Source organism: Papio anubis, chromosome 1 (genome assembly GCF_008728515.1).
Source record: "Papio anubis isolate 15944 chromosome 1, Panubis1.0, whole genome shotgun sequence".
NCBI lineage: Eukaryota > Metazoa > Chordata > Mammalia > Primates > Cercopithecidae > Papio > Papio anubis.
Window position 1 is genome coordinate 204,060,930 of NC_044976.1, and position 17,367 is coordinate 204,078,296.

Below are 17,367 nucleotides of genomic sequence, written 5' to 3' on the forward strand. Positions count from 1 at the left end.
TAAGAGTTTGCAGAGCATTTTCATGCTCATAATTCTATAATATAAGCATTAGTGTTCCCTCCATAGCTAGGGTGTAAGGAGTGATAAATACATTTAGTTAATTTAGCATAAAACTGACCTTTGTCCTTGCTGCTAGGGAGAGACAGAACCAAAACTAAAGCAGCCTTAAAATTCTCCAAACCAACCTCTCTCTGGCTCCTAGAACATGGTGTCCTTTCTTGCTTCTCTTCCCCACAGCCAAAAAGGGACCAGAGCTCCCCACAGTGGGGCTCGTAGGAGCCTGAACAGAGCACAGGCATGCAGACTTGCAACTGAAGACTTAGAGCAGAGTCTGCAGAGCATGAGCAGGACAAAGGACCAGCAATCTATTACCTCTGAAAGTGGTGGGGATGGGTTTCACTGAGTAGGGATCTGGAGAGGGGTCTCAGAAGCTTGAGGGTGTTAAATAAGCATTTAAAGAAGATTGGCCAGGCGCTGTGGTTCACACCTGTAATCCCAGCACTTCAGGAGGCTGAGGCAGGTGGACTGCTTGAGTTCAGGAGTTCGAGACCAGCCTGGGCAACATGGCGAAACTCCGTCTCTACTAAAAATACAAAACTTAGCTGGGTGTGGTGGCATGTGCCTATGGTCCCAGCTACTCAGGAGGCTGAGGCTGGAGAATCGCTTAAACCCAGGAGGTGGAGGTTGCTGAGCCATGATCATGCCACTGCACTCCAGCCTGGGCAACAGAGCGAGTCTCCATCTGGTTAAAAAAAAAAAAAAGAATACTGTCAGAGGAACTCTATCCACAGAAGACCTGAGTGGGAAGACTGTGTGAGAGGAAGAGCAGGTGAGGTTAAGTCACCCTCCCAGAACTCTGATGCTTCCTGCTTTGGGATAAATAATAAGACCTCACATATATTAAATCACAGACTCAAGGAGACTTTGCACATTGCGTCATTTAACCCTCACAATGAATTTAAGAAACAGGTACTATTATTATTCCCATCCTACAGATGAGGAGACAGGTTTAGAGACATCAAAGAACTTATCCATTGTCAGGTGGGATAATCCTTACCTCTGTTTGGAGGACAGTATTAGGACATGATGATTGGAGTCACATGATATGATTAATATCTGCTGCATAATCAGGACTCACAACACCCTGATTGCTCCTATCTGATTCTTCCTGACAATCTCTTAAAGAACAAAATGTATTTCCAAGGACACACAACTAGCTATGGTGGAGCTGGGATTTGAAGGCAGTCCTGCCTTTAGCCATGACACTGTCCTATGTCCACTTAGAATCTTTCAAAAAAAAAAAAGAACTGCTGCTAACATGCTCCTAAGAGCACCCAAGGAGCTGCTAAGTGAGTCTTGCCCTCCCCCTACCGCCCTCTGTCTCCTCCCATGCCAGAAGATGGAAGACCACAGTGACTGATCAGATGGCAGCAGCACCCGCCTGTGACCCAGCAATCAGAACCAAGTCCCACCACTGCTGCAGGCTCAGCCTGAGCAAAGCGGTCACCATCCTATGCCACAAGGAGAACTGCTTCCTGCCTACTTCCTCCTGCTTTATCTTAAATCCCCCGAAACTCTGCACCTGTAAAAGCATCTCAAGACACATCACCCTTCTGATTGGGACTCTGATGTGGTTAGTTACCATATGCCCTCTGACTGCTTCTTTCTGGTTTTTTTGATCCAGGTCTGTCTGTGTGGACCCTGTGTCCTGGCTGAACAGCATTTGTGGGGTCCCTGTGCTTGCTCAGCATCCCAAAGCCCCTCCTAGTCCTCTGAGCTCTGCTCTTCCTCTATCCTGTCTGGTCAACCCCACTTCATGGCTGCTACCCTCAGCATTCTCTCCCAAGGTAGGCTGATTGGGTTTCTATTGTATCTTATAAATATACATTGTTATGGCTCTTTTCTTATTTTCTATTACTTTTCACCATATTTCCCTTGTTGAGGTTAGAAACTAAATTTATTCCTTTAACAAATATTTATAGCACACATGATCATGACAGGTGGCTGTACTAGTCTGTTCTCTCCTTGCTACAAAGAACCACCTGAGACAGGATAATTTATAAAGAAAGAGGTTTAATTGGCTTACAGTTCTGCAGGCTGTACAGGCAGCATGGCTGGGGAGGCCTCAGGAAACTTAGAATCACAGCAGAAGGCAAAGAGGAAGCAGGCATGTCTTACGTGGTAGGAGCATGAGGAAGAGAGATACAAGGGGGAGGTGCTACACACTTTCAAACAACCAGATCTCGTGAACTTTATCACGAGAACAGCAAGGGGGATGGTGCTAAACCATCAGAAACCATCCCCCATGATCCAATCACCTCCCACCAGGCCGCACATCCAACACTGGGAATTACAATTCAACATGAGATTTAGGTGGGGACACAGAGCCATACCATATCAGTAGGGGTCACTTTGCCTTTCCTCACAGAGTTTACACTCTATGGCAGCAGTCCCCAACCTTTTTGGCACCAGGGACTGGTTTCATGGAAGACAGTGTCTCCATGGACCTGATAGGGAAGGGGTTAATGGTTTGGGGATGAAACTGTTCCACCTCAGATCATCAGGCATTAGATTCTCATAAGGAGTGTGCAACCCAGATCCTTTGCATGTGCAGTTCACAATAGGGTTCATGCTTCTATGAGAATCTAATGCCATGGCTGATCTGACAGGAGGTGGAGCTCAGGAGGTAATGCTCGCTCACCCGCCACTGACCTCCTGCTGTATGGCCTGGTTCCTAACAGGCCATGGACCCATATGGGGCTGCGACCTGGGGATTGGGGATCCCTGCTCTACCGCATGCAGGGCCTAGGATCTGGGGAGAAAAAAACTGATAAATTAGTAAATAATACATAACATCTGATGAGGCAAAGTACTAGGAAGAAAAATAAAAGAGGAACAGAGACTATAGAATGTGAAGTAGCTTAGCATGGATAATTTAATATAGTGCATAAAATATATTATGGTAGCTGAATAATGGCCCCCCAAGATGTCTCTGTTCTAATCTTCTGAACCTGTGAATATATGAAGTCACATGGTAAAAGGGACTTTGCAGATGTAATTAAATTCACCATTTTGAGATGAGATTATCCTAGAACTGCTTAGCTGGGCCCCATATAATTACAAGGATCCTCGTAAGGAGGCAGGAAGAGCAGTGATGATGGAAGCAGGAAGCTGAGTGATGCAAGGAAGGGACCACAAGCCCAGGAATGCGGGTGGCCTCTAGAAGCTGAAAAGGCAAGGAAGTGGCATCTCCCCTGAAGCCTCCCAAGGAAACCAGCCCTGCCGACATCTTAATTTTAGATCATGGCATCCAGAACTGTAAGATAATCATTTGGTGTACTTTTAATCCATAAGTTTGTGGGATGTTGTTATAGGAGCAAGAGGATGCTAATAGAGCGTGGTCAGGGAAGATCAGGGGACTGATCAGGGAAGATCACTGAACAGGGGACATTGGCATAGAGACCTGAAGGAAATGAGGGAATGCATACATCTATGCATACATCTGAGGGAAGAGCATTCCAAGCAGAGAAGAGCAAATGCAAAGGCCATGAGGTGGGAGCATGCTTAGCAAGGTCAAGGAATACCAGGAAGCTGGCGTGGCTGGCATGAACAAGGACAGGAGCCATGTCTGGGAGGTAGCATGGCCTTGATGGACATTGTAAAGACTTTGGATTTGACTCTGAAGGAGACAGAAAGGCACCAAAAGGTTTTGAGCAAAGGAGAAACAAGATCAGATGAATATTTTTAAGGTTTATTCTGGCTGTTGAACTGAGAATAAGTTGCAGAGGACAAGGAGAAACTGGAAGGACGGTCTGGAAGACTCTGCAACACCCTAGACAAGAGATGATGGCGGCGTCTAGTAAGGAGTGAGATGTGGTCAGATTCTGAATACATTTTGAAGGTAGAGCCAAGAGGATTTGCTGATAGACTGGGTGGAGAGTGGCTGAGAAAAAAATCCAAGTCAAAGACCACTCTAAGGTCGGTCTATGGCTCAAATAACTAGAAGATGGAACTGCCATTTTATAAAACGGGAAAGACTGGAAGGAGACTGTGGTGCGGTGGTGTGGGGAGGGTGGGAGGGAGATCAGAAGTTCAACTTCGGACGTATAAATGAGAGATGTCAATTAGATATTCAAGCGAACAACTGAGTAGGTAGCTGGATATACAAGGCTGGCACTCAAGGATGAAGGTCTAGGCTAGAGAAATAAAACTGAAAGTCAGCATATAATGTTATTTCAAAACCATAAGTCTGGATGAGATTGCAGGGAGTAAGTGTAGACAGAGAGAGGGAAAAAAAAACCATCTGAGGACTAACCTTAGGGGCACTCCAAGTGAGATAATGAGGAAGCAGTGAAAGAACAGCCAGTGAGGTGGCAGAATGAAGAAAGTGGTTTCTGGAAGCAAACTGAACATACTGTTTCTTAATACCTTTATATTTAAGGTCAGAGAGAGGTGGAGCTGGAAGTCAAGAGTAAGCAGTCTGACCCCAGAGGTCATGTTATTTACCATGAGATGTATGTGTAGAGTGAAAGAGTAAGTGAACCAATGAACGAATAAGTGAATGAATGAATGGCTATGACCAGATGTTGGTTCCTTCATGTAATTTTTCCTCTCCAGTCTCTCAACTCTTGCACATGCCATCTTTTCCTTTTCAATTTATTTGTTTATTTAACAATAAATATTGTTATTTATTTTAAAGTGTTTGTAGACATGGTGTCTCACTATGTTGCCCAGGCTGGTCTCAAGTGATCCTCCCACCTTGGCCTTCCAAAGTGCTAGGATTACAGGTGCGAACCACCATGTCCAGTGTCTTTTCCTTCTTAACTGCTTACAATTCATCTTGTTCATGAAGAGTTTCAACCTAATTCCATCCATGTCCTCAACCCCTCAGCAAACATGGCCTAGATGAAAGATCTCTGGCTTGGTCTGGTCATTGCTTGAGACTCAGCTCAGCCAGTATTTGTTACTGAGACCTTGAATCAGTTCCTTCCAGTGCTACACATTTGTGGTGACAAACCCAACTCTTCATGACCTCTGAAGACTTACTCATGAATCCAGTGGCTCCTGTGTAAAGAAATATGATTTACAAGAAAATTAAAGGATTTTTTTTTCACAAACACGTTTTTATCAAGGTCAAAATCCAATGAAGATGCTCTTATTTCCCATTATACATCATTTTTATTGATTCCTTATTTAAATAAATCTTAACAAAAATGAAATATGTTCAAACATATTTTCAACCCACTCACCCCCAGCTGCTACCAGTCACACAAATACCATCCTCACTTTTAAAGTCATAAATGGAGTGAGGTAGACCATTTTGGTGGTTCATAGGCAGGCTGAGCTTTGAGTAAATGAATCTGAGCATAGGGTGTTTCATATTCTTTCTTTGTGATATTTTAATTTTAGTTCCAATAAAACTATACATCCTCCAAGGTGATGATAACTTCGGGAATCTTCTGGTACTGCGATTGAAACCCAGTGAGTACTCTAGGTACAAGATTCTGGCCTGAGACAATGCATTTTCTGTGATGACAGCAGGGGGAGCCCCTTCTCTCCAGTGTTTCAAAGCGATTTGCTATTATTCTGTTTAATATAATAACTGAAAGTCTCTATTTTGGGTGGTAGGCACTCACTGTGCCAATCACCTAATGATGCCCTGTATGACAGCACCTTCTCATGTCTCATTGATAAATGAAAAACCAGAAACCTGTCATAGAGGTTACCTCATTTGATATTTTAGCCCCCTTTGAGTCAAGTACAACATATATATACATATATACACACACACATATATACACACAATGTATACGTGTGTATATATACATGTCTATGTATATACATACGTGTGGATATATATGTGTGTGTGTATATATTTTTTTTTAGATGGAGTCTCGCTTTGTCGCCCAGGATGGAGTGCAGTGTGGCGATCTCAGCTCATTGCAACCTTCGCTTCCCAGATTCAGGAGATTCTCTTGCCTCAGCCTCCCAAGTAGCTGGGATTACAGGCATGCACCACGGCGCCCAGCTAATTTTTGTATATTTAGTAGAGACAGGGTTTCAGTATGTTGGCCAGGCTGGTCTCAAACTCCTGACCTCAGGTGATCCGCCCGCCTCGGCCTCCCAAAGTCCTGCAATTACAGGCGTGAGCCACTGTGCCTGGGCTGTATTGTTTTTAATAATTGCAAAACAGACACAAAACTTAACTGCATTACCTGAGATGACTGCACAAGGCCCAAGAACATCTGGAGATTTCCTGACCTTTATTCTAGTGGTTTTATCTGGGGGCAGAACTGGACAATTCTGAGGTGTTTTCAGAGAACCCTGAATTTGCATCTCTCAGCATAGTTTCCTCTCAAAGGTCTTTGTGAAGGAGCAGAGCCACTGAAATTGCATTGCTGCTGTGTCAAGACAGTCACAGGAAAAGAGCAAGAATAATTTCCTAGGAATTGCATTTCAACCCGAAAAAGCTTCCAGATTCCTCAGTAACATATATAAAGAGTAGACTGTATTGCACGATTTCCATCTCAAGCTTCTAAATGGTTTTTGTGCCTATTATCTAGAAAGAAAAATATGTTGGTGAAGGAAGTCTTTGGGGTAGGGTTGTGTCTAGGAATTCACAAGCCTGAAGCAAGGCTTTATTTTTTTTAGCCTCCTATCCATTCACCCGTTCATTCACTTTTAAACAAAACTATTATACAATACTTCATCCACAATCTAGTTGCTACTTCTGGTAGCCAGCACCCTGCCCCCCCCTCCCCAACTCCAAAGGTGGTGATGGAGAAACAGTTTAATGTCAGTTTTTAAAGTGACAGGGGTCATGTTGTTCATTTTTTGAGAAAATACTGCAGAGTATTAAAGGGAATAATTAATAAAAATCAGCAGTAAACTAATTCGGTAGAACCTCAGTGCACAACAATGCTATGATCAAAGAAAAATTTTTTTCTTAAAATTTAAATAAAAGTTTCTTGATGGAAAGTAAACTGATTCCAGGCAGTCAGTTGTTACAGTACTCTGGGCAGTTCCCATAGGGGCATGTCCTGAGGTTTGCTTAATAAATACATTTTTATTAGCATGCACCATCCATTAGTGCTAACACAGATGCTTCTTAAACATGCGTGTTTACTTCACCAGCACGGAACATTTGGCTTATTATAGCTACAGCCAAAAAAAAAAAAAAAAAAAAAAAAAAAAAAAAAAAAAAAAAAAAGGCAGCATCATGATTTCCAAAAAGGGAGTGACATTTGATTTGGGGCAGCTCTTGTCATGCGCCATCTCCAACTTGGAAAATCCACCCAGAGTACAGCCCGGCCAGTCGGGGACCCTTGCAGGCGGCAGCCAGGGCTGCTGCTGACGCGCGTTTGATCTTTTCTGGGCCACCGAGGGCTCGCCACACCCCTGCTCTGGCGCGCACGTTCCTCGCTCGGCCTCGCCCAGCAGGAGCCAGACCTTTTACTTTATTTGGTTCACCACGCGGTCTCCGCTCCAAAGAGCGCGCCGGCGGCGGCGCACGCGGGCCCTCGCGCGCACTCGCACATTCTTCCCCGGGAACGCGGGTGAGGGGCGCGGGGAGGTGGCCGGGCCCGGGCCGCGGTAGCTCTAATTATAGCCCGGCAGCTGGCGCGCGGGCTCGGCCTGGCGCTCGGAGCCAGGACAGGGCGGCGGGGCGGGGAGAGGCGCACAGGGCCGTTTCCCGTTTCCGGGCCCGCGCCCCGCCCCGTCCCGTCCCATCGGGTCCAGTCCCGCCCCGCCCGGGGTCGCGGGGTTCCACGTGCGCAGAGCCGGGCGCGCGGAGACTGCGCTGCTCCAGCCCGGGAAAAGTTCTAGAATAGAGGCGCGGCGCAAGTCAGGGGGCCGCCTTGGAAACCGCAGCAAGGGCTCCTCGTGGGCTCCAGGCTGTTGGAGAGTGAGGGAGCCTCCTCCCCTTTCTTTCCGGTGGAGTAAACAGGGCTTGCCAGGGCTGGATTCTTTCTTCCATTTAAAAAGTGCCATTCTGAACAGCGATACAAAGTGAAAAAATAAATTTTTAAAAAAAGAAAGGAAAAGCTACAATTTGACCACTCTGACCAGCCTCCTTGTTCCAACTGGCCTCTTGATTTGTATAAAGATGATGGGATCTGGCGGCCCCTTTGATGCATGAGTTGCACGCTGGGCATAATGAACTTATTGTGCGAAAGCACTTTGGACTTCGGACTGTGTTCCTATGTCAGAATTTTACTGTGGTTTGTAAGATAAACTGGAAGGAAACAAACTCGTAGTTAACTCTTGTCAATACGTGTCTTGAACCAAGCAAAGTGACATTTCCTACCTGTGGCTTTGACTTTAAGCTGCACAAAAGGTAGGAGCTAGCCTCTCAGCTGTTCAGAGCCTAGAATGAGATGCCTGCTTAGTAGGTGTTAAATAATAACAGCAACAACCCATATGGTGCTTATTAGGAGAATAGTATTACAAAACTTCTCTAATGACTGTGACCCTCCTGTGAAATTCTGATTTCAATTGTATATGGGGTACAATAAATCTTTATCTTTTATCACCAGAAAAGCTAATTGAACTGCTGTTTGCAGGCAGAAATAACAAAATGGGGGTAATGGGCTCTCAGCCTGGACTAAGGCTCTCAACAGCTTTTTTCTGTTTTGCAGCTCACACATATAGTCGGCTCAGGCAGACGGCCCAAGCCAAGCCTGTGCCAAAGAAATGCTGATTTAGTCTGACCCAGACAATCTCTACTCCCACATGTCACTTCTCTGCAGAACTCTTACTAGTATGGCAAATACTTTAAAAATCATACAATAAAGCAAAAGCTCAGTAATTTGAGGTTCACTTTTAATAAACTCTTTCCATGCATTAAAATAAATTGAGGTCCTTGGCTCTGGCGAAATGTTGTTTCTGGGTTTTTAATTCCACCCCCCTACCCCACCCGCCCCAGACATAAATAGCCACATACGCAATTCAAAGTACTCTATTTGAACTAGTATAGGAAAGATGTTTTCTATAATATTGCAGATAAATTTGCAATGACTTAAATATTTATCTGCTAAAGTTGCTGAGTGCCTCCACAACAAAACCGAACTCATTTTTGGTGCATGATGGGCATCTGAATGTTACCTGATGGTGATGATATACTTAGAAATACTAATTGCTAAGTAAAAGTGGTAAGTGATGTGATCTACAGATTATGTAATGTAGTTCATTTCCCCCAAAATGTAAACTATATTTAGAAATATTCAAATGTGACATTATTACCCTATACAGGATGTCTTATCTCAGCATCAAGGGCGTCTGCAGAGCTGCTGGAGGAGGCTCTTTGGATTACGCAATCTAACTTCTGAAAGCCCATTCAAAGGATGAGAGCAACCGGTGCGTTGAAGCTCTCAATTTAAACTAGGAATCCTGTAGTCTAGTCTCTAGACTTATCTGACCTAGGCAGAAATCATCTCCCAGAGGCTTTTCATGGCTGATTCTGTGATTGAAGATTTATTATTCCATGTTTTGAGTTAGTGTGAGTCATACAGTGCTATTCTATTTTCCAAATAAATGTTTGTCTTACAGAAGAAACTTTATACCATTTTAATAGGGCTGTTTTACAAGGAAATTTTACTCAGTTGGTTTTTGGATTAAAAATAAAAGAACAGCTTTTAAGATACTATGTCTAAATGACTCTCAATAATGATCTGTGGTATAGTTACTTTTTGCCCTAACATACCTTTTCTGTGGGTTGTATGGATTGTTTTATGTTGTGCCAGGCAGATGTGCACAATTTTCTGATAAAAACCAGTATAAACACAGACTTTGTATTCTATAATCTTTTAAAGAGGCAAGTTACACTCCATATCAACAAATCAGAGAGCTGTTTCCAATCAAGCATTTTAGGTTAAGTTGTATTGACACGGGGAGGGAGCAGATGACACAGTAATGAGTTAAAACAATGTTCACTGTTAAATTAGGTATCAATTAATGTAATAACTAGGGGTAGTGTGGGTATCCCTGACAAATTATGGATTTATCTGAGGATTAATGGAGGAATCCACAGATAATCCATAAATCTACTCATTTTCTAGCTAACCTCTTAACGAGTAATTTATAAATTGTCTATTTGTGTGCCTTTTAAGTTACAGTGAGGGGTTCACACATATTAAGGAAAATGCAGGCTGTCAACAGAAACAGCCAACAAGAGATCTAGATAGTTTGTAATCTGGAAAGTCACACCTGTAATTTTTATTTGATTGTAGTACTATTGCTGTCAGAGGCCTAACCAGTGGCACTGAAAGAGTTAAAACAGTCCCCACCCCCACCCCCGATTTCTAGAACCCCAGATGATAAATTGGGTAAATATGTATTCCATTCATTGGTGCATCTGACCTTGGTCTGTGACAGAGGAAAGGCGTGTCTTCTCATACTGTTCCCTACGAACAAAAGGCAAGCAAATGAGGGTGACTCAGGACTTCTCATGGCCTACACACAACTGAACATTTTTCTGAATGATTCCACGTATACACTTAGGAATCAGGAAGAGAAACATTTTACTCTTCACTAACCAAATAAAACCATCTATAAATCATATGCAAAACAACTTTGAGTAAAAAGGGACTTAAAAGTCTAGGAATTAAAAAAGGATTTCCATAGTTTCCTTTTAACTCTCCCTCAACTCCCCTTTGGGGAATAAACAAAGACATCTGCCACATCAAGAGTCCGGTTTGTTTTCTTAACTGAAAACGAAATGCAGTCATTAAAGTGTATCTTTGGGAAGAGGTTTTGAAATGTTGAAAATTACTTCTACAAGCTGCACTATTTTCAATTTCATTAAAAATAAAATTTAGCACTTTTGTTTAAAAAAACTGAAGTTCATCCTATTTCTTTTAACTAGTTATTACATGAAAAATTGTTTATTATTATCTGTAACTTGCTAAGAATATGGTTTCTTGAAAATGACCTTAATAGCCTACTAATAATGAAAAACTATTAAAATATATATAGTGATGGGCCCCCCTCCTAGTCACTGGACCACCCCTAGTGTAAATATATTCAAGTACACATTCACTGTTGCTGTTTAATTTAAAACATATAGTAGTAACTCTATGTATATCCTAGCCTCAAACTCTTTATAAAAAGTTTCACAACTTCCTTTCATAGAGAAGTCTGCCAAGCCGTTAATCAATAAAAAGAGTAAAAGCTGCAACATCTAGGAAATGTCTTACTATATGAGAGTAGCCAGTAAAATGTGTCTCCGTGCTTTCTACCTTTTATCTCTATTTATAAATTTAGGTTTCAGGATATCAATAAAGCTCATACATGGATTTGGCTTTTTTCATTCCTAAGCTTTCCAAAGTATAAGGCTTTGCTTTTTTTTTTTTTTTTTTTTTTTTAAATCCCTTTTGTCTTTAGTGCATTTCCTATGGCCCAAGGTAGCTGTTTTATTCCAAAGCTTTCCAAAGAGCAGCTCCAGGTCTTGACAGTCTTTTCAGTGTCGTCACTATCTTCTCCTTCCAATCTACTATTGCAGAATGGTTGGTTCTGCTGCTAGTTGAAAAATAAACAAATGCTTTCTAGCTGTACTTTGTTCAGCTCTTTCATCTGTGTCCCCTATCCAGTTGCCCTTTCCCCAGTCCCTGGCACTTCTTTTTTATACCATCAGTTGCCTTTTTGTTCCATGTCTTTTATCTCCTGAAGTTCAGGCAAACCCCAACCCCAAACCCACACATCCTTTAGTCACATTACCATTAGTGATTAAAACAATAGCCATTCTAAGCTTGCTTTAGAAAATTAAAAAAGGCCTCAGAAAATGTTCAGTGCTCCCAATTTTATTTTTATTTAATGCTAAAAGTTAAAGAAAAAAAGGTACTGTAAATCTGACAAATGACAGAATTCAGGTGATATTTCCATAGCGTGATTTTAAAATATAATAATGTTGATATCTGAGATTACACTCACTTCAGTTGACATGAGTTTCATCATATATAGAAAAAGTATCACCTTCAACTTAAAAAAAGTAAAGGTTAAAAGGTGGCACACTTTTAAAATACTTGGTGGCCAAGGGAAGGTATATAGTAAAAGTTGTAAACCATGTGTATGTTCTCATAACTTTAAATGTGAGGCCACATAAAAGACAGTACATCTGTTAAATTCTATAAATTGTTAAAGCAAAAAAGGGAAAGCTTCAACACCCCATCCCCTTATATTTTGAGTATTAAAAGCATAGCTGAAATATTAGGATTTGAAATCTGATACTGCCCATGTACAGTAAGTAGCTTTCTGACATTTTTATCCAGCTGTGGAGAATCTCTGCACTGTCATCAGGTACAACAAAAGATCAAACCCACGTCCCAATGTTAACTTTTTAACTTAAAAGAATGCCAGAAAACCCAGATCAACACTTTCCAGCTATGAGCCTTCCACAAAGGCCACCCAAAGGCCAGTCAGACTCGTGCAGCTCTTATTTCTTAATAGTAGTAACCACAATACACAGCTCTTTAAAGCTGTTCATATTCTTCCCCCATTAAACACCAGTACAGAGAAACCACAGGTTGCCCTTTCCACAGCTGGACAGACTTATCCAAAACAGCAGGATGGTTCTCTATTAATCTTTTTGGAACGCGTATCTGTATTAAGATTGCAAAACATACAGATAGCTACCAAATTAGGTCAAATGACTGATGAAGTTGTAACATCTATGAGGTCAAATTCCAGTTATAATAAAGTGCCTAGATACACATTTATACAACAGATCATAATAGCTGATTTCTTTACAAATGTCTTTATGGGCATGTAAAATTGACTCTGCATTTCTGCATGTGTGCATTCACATAAGAGAGACCAGTCTGAACTGAGTCATATATACTCCAATTTGAAAAAAAAAAGTGTAACAACTGGTTAATCATGCAAGTCTGTTTGTAATATAACAATGACTGGTAACATGAATTCTTGCACAGTAGTAATAATAGGTGCACTCATTAAAAACACTATGAAAAAATACTGTATTTGGTGCAGTATCTGATTTTCAAGTGTTAGTAACTTGACCATTAAAAAATATTTTGAACAATTTAAAAAGGAAAGACAAACATATAGCTAAGAAAGAATCCAAAGTTGGTAAAAATCTGTATTTTCAAATGAAAATAGAAGCTAGGCTGTGAATCATACACATAAATTCTAGACCTTGAAGCCATAATTCAGCCTAATTATAAGGCCAAGTTACAAACACCTGAACATAAGGATTTAAAAGTGTTCCTGTCAATGTTAAATCGTAACAGCACAAAAGAAAAACCAGTATCACTGTGAGACAACTATTTCTAATAATTGATGATTTATTGGTTTTAAAAAAATCATTTTACTGATGCAAAATAGTGATCAAAAGAAATTAGTTTACAAAAAGACTTCTAAAAATATTTTGAGAGGTGGGGCCTATTATATAAAACCCTTAATTTCTTTAATTTCCACTAGTTTATCATTTTTTTTCCAGAACAGTATTATTCACTTGGTATTTCAAACACATGTAAGAAGGAAATTACAGGTTTCCTCCACCCACATTTGGGCTGTCACTGATATGCCCAAGGGCAGTCCTGGCAGCACCACGCGGCTGTTACTGTCATTGTACCATACTGTATTCAGCACTCACTAGAAACAGGGTATAGGTGATAGTATCAACAGCAATAGCACTACAGGTAAATGATAAACAAAACAGAAACAAAACCAATCCCACAATCTCCAAGTTCACCTGGACTGTAACTTCTCTTGCAACTCTTTCAAAATAAAGGACAACAGCAACAACAAACAGACCTCTAGGGTGTTTAAAAAGATGAAGTGGCGCTGCAGAGCTGGGCGCTGCTCAAAGATGGCAGTGCCATCTTGTACACACCACCATCCATTATAACCGCCTTCCATCACTGGAATTGTGTCTTATGTAACCAACTAGCATGCAGCATTGTAATCTTACAACTGATCACGTGGACAGTGAACAGCGGTCAACTTTGTCTTTAAAAAAAAAAAAAACAAAAAAAACCCAAAAGACCACACAATCCTGAAAATTTCCCAGCAGCACTCTCAGTCATCAGTTATCTCAGGAACTGAACTTTTGAACAAAACAGAGATTCAAAATCTACTTTCCTACTCCTCTGAGGACAATGCTTCAGGGTAAACTGGTATTTCCCAGTGGCATGCCCACTTGACAACATGCCCGTTCACTCATTTCCTTTCCTTCTCCACCACTTGGCCTCCGGCCTGAGAAAGGGGCCAGCAATAAGGAATGACAGACAGTAAGGCAATCTTACAATGTCAGAAAATGTATTTGGCTTTTTTTTTCTTTTTAAAATAAGTGCATACAAATACAGCTAGAAGCATTTCTGATTTGCCAAGTGCTCTAAAAAAGCAGCGCAAGTCACAGCCTACATAGAACGGTAACTGTCACCAGGATAATAAAGCACAAAGATATGCTAATAACGTTAACAAAAGAAAAAAATGCCTTTATAAGTACATACCTTTTGTCGTCAAAAAAAAATATAGAAACACAATGTATTCAAAAAAAATCAAAATTATACAGCCATGTTTATGAAGTCTACATTTCCCTTGTCTTGGATATATATATATATGGAGATATATATACAATTCAAGCAGTTTTAATTAAGGGTAATCATTGGGTTTTTCTGAAACCGGAAAGTCACGAGTCTCTCTCTTTTTTCACTTTCACATCTCCAGCAAGGATGGTTGCAATTTCCCCTTGCATAAAGGCCCAGGGGACATTGGAGCCCACAAGAGGGCATTTTTCCCCACTGGGACAATAGACCTCTCCACTAGCTCCCTGCTGTTTGATGCTTTGTCTGGAGCAAGGGAAGCAGAACTTGTGCGAAGGGACGGACGGGCACTGCACAAAATGGGTGTCCTCCAGCCGCTCGTGGCAGAGGGTGCAGCACAGCGGGGCACTGGCTGCCAGAGAGGAGTCCGGGAGGCTGGCAGGGTGCACTGGCTCCAGTCCTCCTGTGTTGCCTGCTCCCTGGCCCCCCACCTCTCTGGGGCCCAGCCTTCTTTGGTTCATAGAGGACGGAGAGGGCGGACTGTTGCTATTCCTCCTGGTAGTGGAGTGAACCTGGTTGGCATCTTTTGAGGCATGACTGCCCCCTGCATTGTCTGCTACTAAGATCAGGGCTGCCATGGGGGACTGGCCATTCTGGGCCGCTTCAGGCGGTGTGGTCCGGTTGGAATGAGGTGAGGCAGTGGGTGGTGGCGGAGACACAAAAGAGGATGTAGGAGTCATGGGGATCTTGAGCCCTTCTGTGGATGTGGACAGCCACGGCTGGGCCTCTCCATTGATCTTAGGGGGCCCCACTTCACCTTCTGGTTCTGGAGAGGGCTTCCTTTTCCTTGCTGTTCTTGCAACTGGAAACACAAAGAAATAAAAGGAAAAAGGAAACATAAATGGCGGTGCACTGAAAGGGATCCTTCCCTTCCTAACCCGAAACAAAACTCGTTACAGAATTCCTCCTCTCTAAAAGCACAGACGGAAAATACTCATACGAGTTTCAGGTGCACATACATGCAACTTCAAACATTTAGGCGTGTGGGGTTCTGAGGCAGTAGACTGAAAATAAAACGGAGCCACTGAAAATGGCAGGCTTGTAACTGCCTGTTTTTACACATGCACAAAAGTACCCTAGTTTGCACTGGGCATGTGACTACTAACGTCCCCCAATAGGTTAAAAGGTGACTGGTGCCCTCATGCTCCCATCCAAGAATGTGCTGGGAAAGGAAAACCCCGTGTCAGAGCGTATCAGCCCAGTCTGACTCATCTCTGTTATGCTGCTTCAGCACATGAACACGTTGCCACTAAGCACTGGTTCCGCCTCAGGCAGATCAGGAAGTGGGGTGTTTGTTGTTTCTGAGCTGGGGTAAAATGGTGAATCGAAAGAACCACCCCTCCTCTGCTCTCCGTCCCCTTTTCTCCCCTAGACCCCCTCACTCCACAGCCGCCCCTACCTGCTTTAGACCCGTTGGCCCCGTTGGCCTCGAAACCCAACAACCTGCCTGCAGTCAGGGCCGGCTCCTTCTTAAACTTGCTCTCGAAGGGCCCCGAGTGGCCGTGCTGGTGCAGCGCCAGCAGCGTGTCGCGCACGGTCTTGGGCCTGTTGACCCAGTCCTGCTCTCCAGACCCGCGGCTCTTGCCCGCACCTTCCGCGCTCAGCTCGGCGGCCCCGGCCGCAGTGGACAGGCTGTCCGCCGGGCCCCGGTGCGTAGGCGGCGGCGGTTGCTTCTCCTTGGCTGCCGCCTCGCGCTGCTCGTGCTCCACGGCCGCGCTGCTCGACACGGATGCCGGCCGCTTGTGGGCGCCCAGGTCGGTGGGCTGCGCGGAGCCCAGGCTGGCGGCCGCGGTTCCGGACACCGCGGCTAAGGAGGCGGCAGCGCGGCCGCCGAGGCCGAGCGCGGTGGGCAGCGGCGTGGCCGAGCCATTCATGAGCGGCACCAGGGTGGGCGGCACGGCGTGGCCGCGCCGCGGGTTCGGGCTCTGGCGATTCAACTCGGGAGGCTCCTCTAGCTTGGAGAAGCCGTTGGGCACCAAGATGCCGTTCACGGGCGGCGGCTGCGGCGTCGGCGGCTGGGCCAGGCTCGCGGCCGGACGACTGCCGCCGAAGTCAGAGCCGAGGCGCGGGGGCCGCTCGGCCGCGGCCGCCAGCGGGTAGCGCTCCAGGGCCTGCGGCGCGCGCGGGGCCGCCTCGGGGCCGCCGTGGCCGAGCTGCTGCTGCTGCTGCAAGAGGATGTCCTTGGCCGAGAGCGGCGGCGGCTTGGCGGCGGCCGGGGCCGCGGCACCGGGCGGGGAGCGACCCTCCGGGAAGCAGCCGTGCGCCCGCTTGAGCTGCCGCGCTGTCTCGATGACGAACTCGACGCGGTCGGCGCCCTCGTAGTTGACGCAGCCGCGGCACACAGGTTCGGTGAAGTCCCAGATCATGGCCCAGGGCATGCGGGGCAGACTGGCTACAGGAAGTACCGACTGCCGCCGGGACGCGGCCGCCACCGCCACCGCCGCGGCCATGTCCGAGGAGCCCGCGGCGCCGGAGGAGGAGGAGGAGGAGGGGGCGCCGCCGCCGCCCCCCACCGGCACCACGCGCGCCCTCCTCCCCTAACCCGTCTCCCCACCAGCGAGTGGCGGCACGCGCGCGGCGGCAGCCTGGCGGAAGGCTCGGGTCGCCAGCGCCCCAGCATCGAGGGGGCGGCGGGCGCGAGGCGAGGGGCTGCAGCCCGCGGCAGCAGTTCCCCGGCTGGCGCGCGCGGGCGCGGGCGGGCGGCGCGGGTGCGGCGGTGCGGTGGCGGGCGCGGGGCCTGGCTGGAGCCGCGCGGGTCTCCAGACCGGCGCGGAGACAGCCGCGGCGCGGGAGCTGCTAGTCGCGG

General features: G+C 45.0%; 1 protein-coding gene, 1 long non-coding RNA gene and 1 other non-coding gene across 4 annotated transcripts; 2 read left to right on the forward strand and 1 right to left on the reverse strand.

The window, feature by feature from the left end:
- Nucleotides 1-1,034: 1,034 nt before the first annotated feature.
- LOC116272126 lies at nt 1,035-1,163 on the forward strand. The gene has a single exon (XR_004180847.1). It is a non-coding gene; the product is annotated as a U8 small nucleolar RNA (small nucleolar RNA).
- Nucleotides 1,164-1,759: 596 nt separating this feature from the next.
- Nucleotides 1,760-9,335, forward strand: LOC116271653. The gene is made up of 3 exons (XR_004180290.1): nt 1,760-1,847; nt 5,410-5,481; nt 9,253-9,335. It is a non-coding gene; the product is annotated as an uncharacterized LOC116271653 (long non-coding RNA).
- A 2,447-nt stretch (nt 9,336-11,782) lies between these two features.
- Nucleotides 11,783-17,100, reverse strand: IRF2BP2 (interferon regulatory factor 2 binding protein 2). 2 transcript variants are annotated; one of them, XM_003893743.5, is made up of 2 exons: nt 16,009-17,100; nt 11,783-15,363 (listed from the first exon to the last, which is right to left on the reverse strand). In XM_003893743.5, the coding sequence occupies exons 1-2, from the start codon at nt 17,009-17,011 to the stop codon at nt 14,648-14,650; spliced, it is 1,719 nt and encodes a 572-aa protein (XP_003893792.2). In that variant the 5' UTR covers nt 17,012-17,100; the 3' UTR covers nt 11,783-14,647. The 2 variants fall into 2 exon arrangements, with proteins under 2 accessions (XP_003893792.2, XP_003893793.2); XM_003893744.5 differs by having other exon boundaries at nt 15,961-17,100.
- Between the last annotated feature and the right edge of the window lie 267 nt (nt 17,101-17,367).

Coding starts and splice junctions, on each gene's coding strand:
- IRF2BP2 (XM_003893744.5), bottom strand. CDS start 17,011: ATGGCCGCGGCGGTGGCGGTGGCGGCCGCGTCCCGGCGGCAGTCGGTA. Junction 15,364..15,960: donor GGCCAACGGGTCTAAAGCAG/GTAGGGGCGGCT, acceptor TTGTGTTTCCAG/TTGCAAGAACAGCAAGGAAA.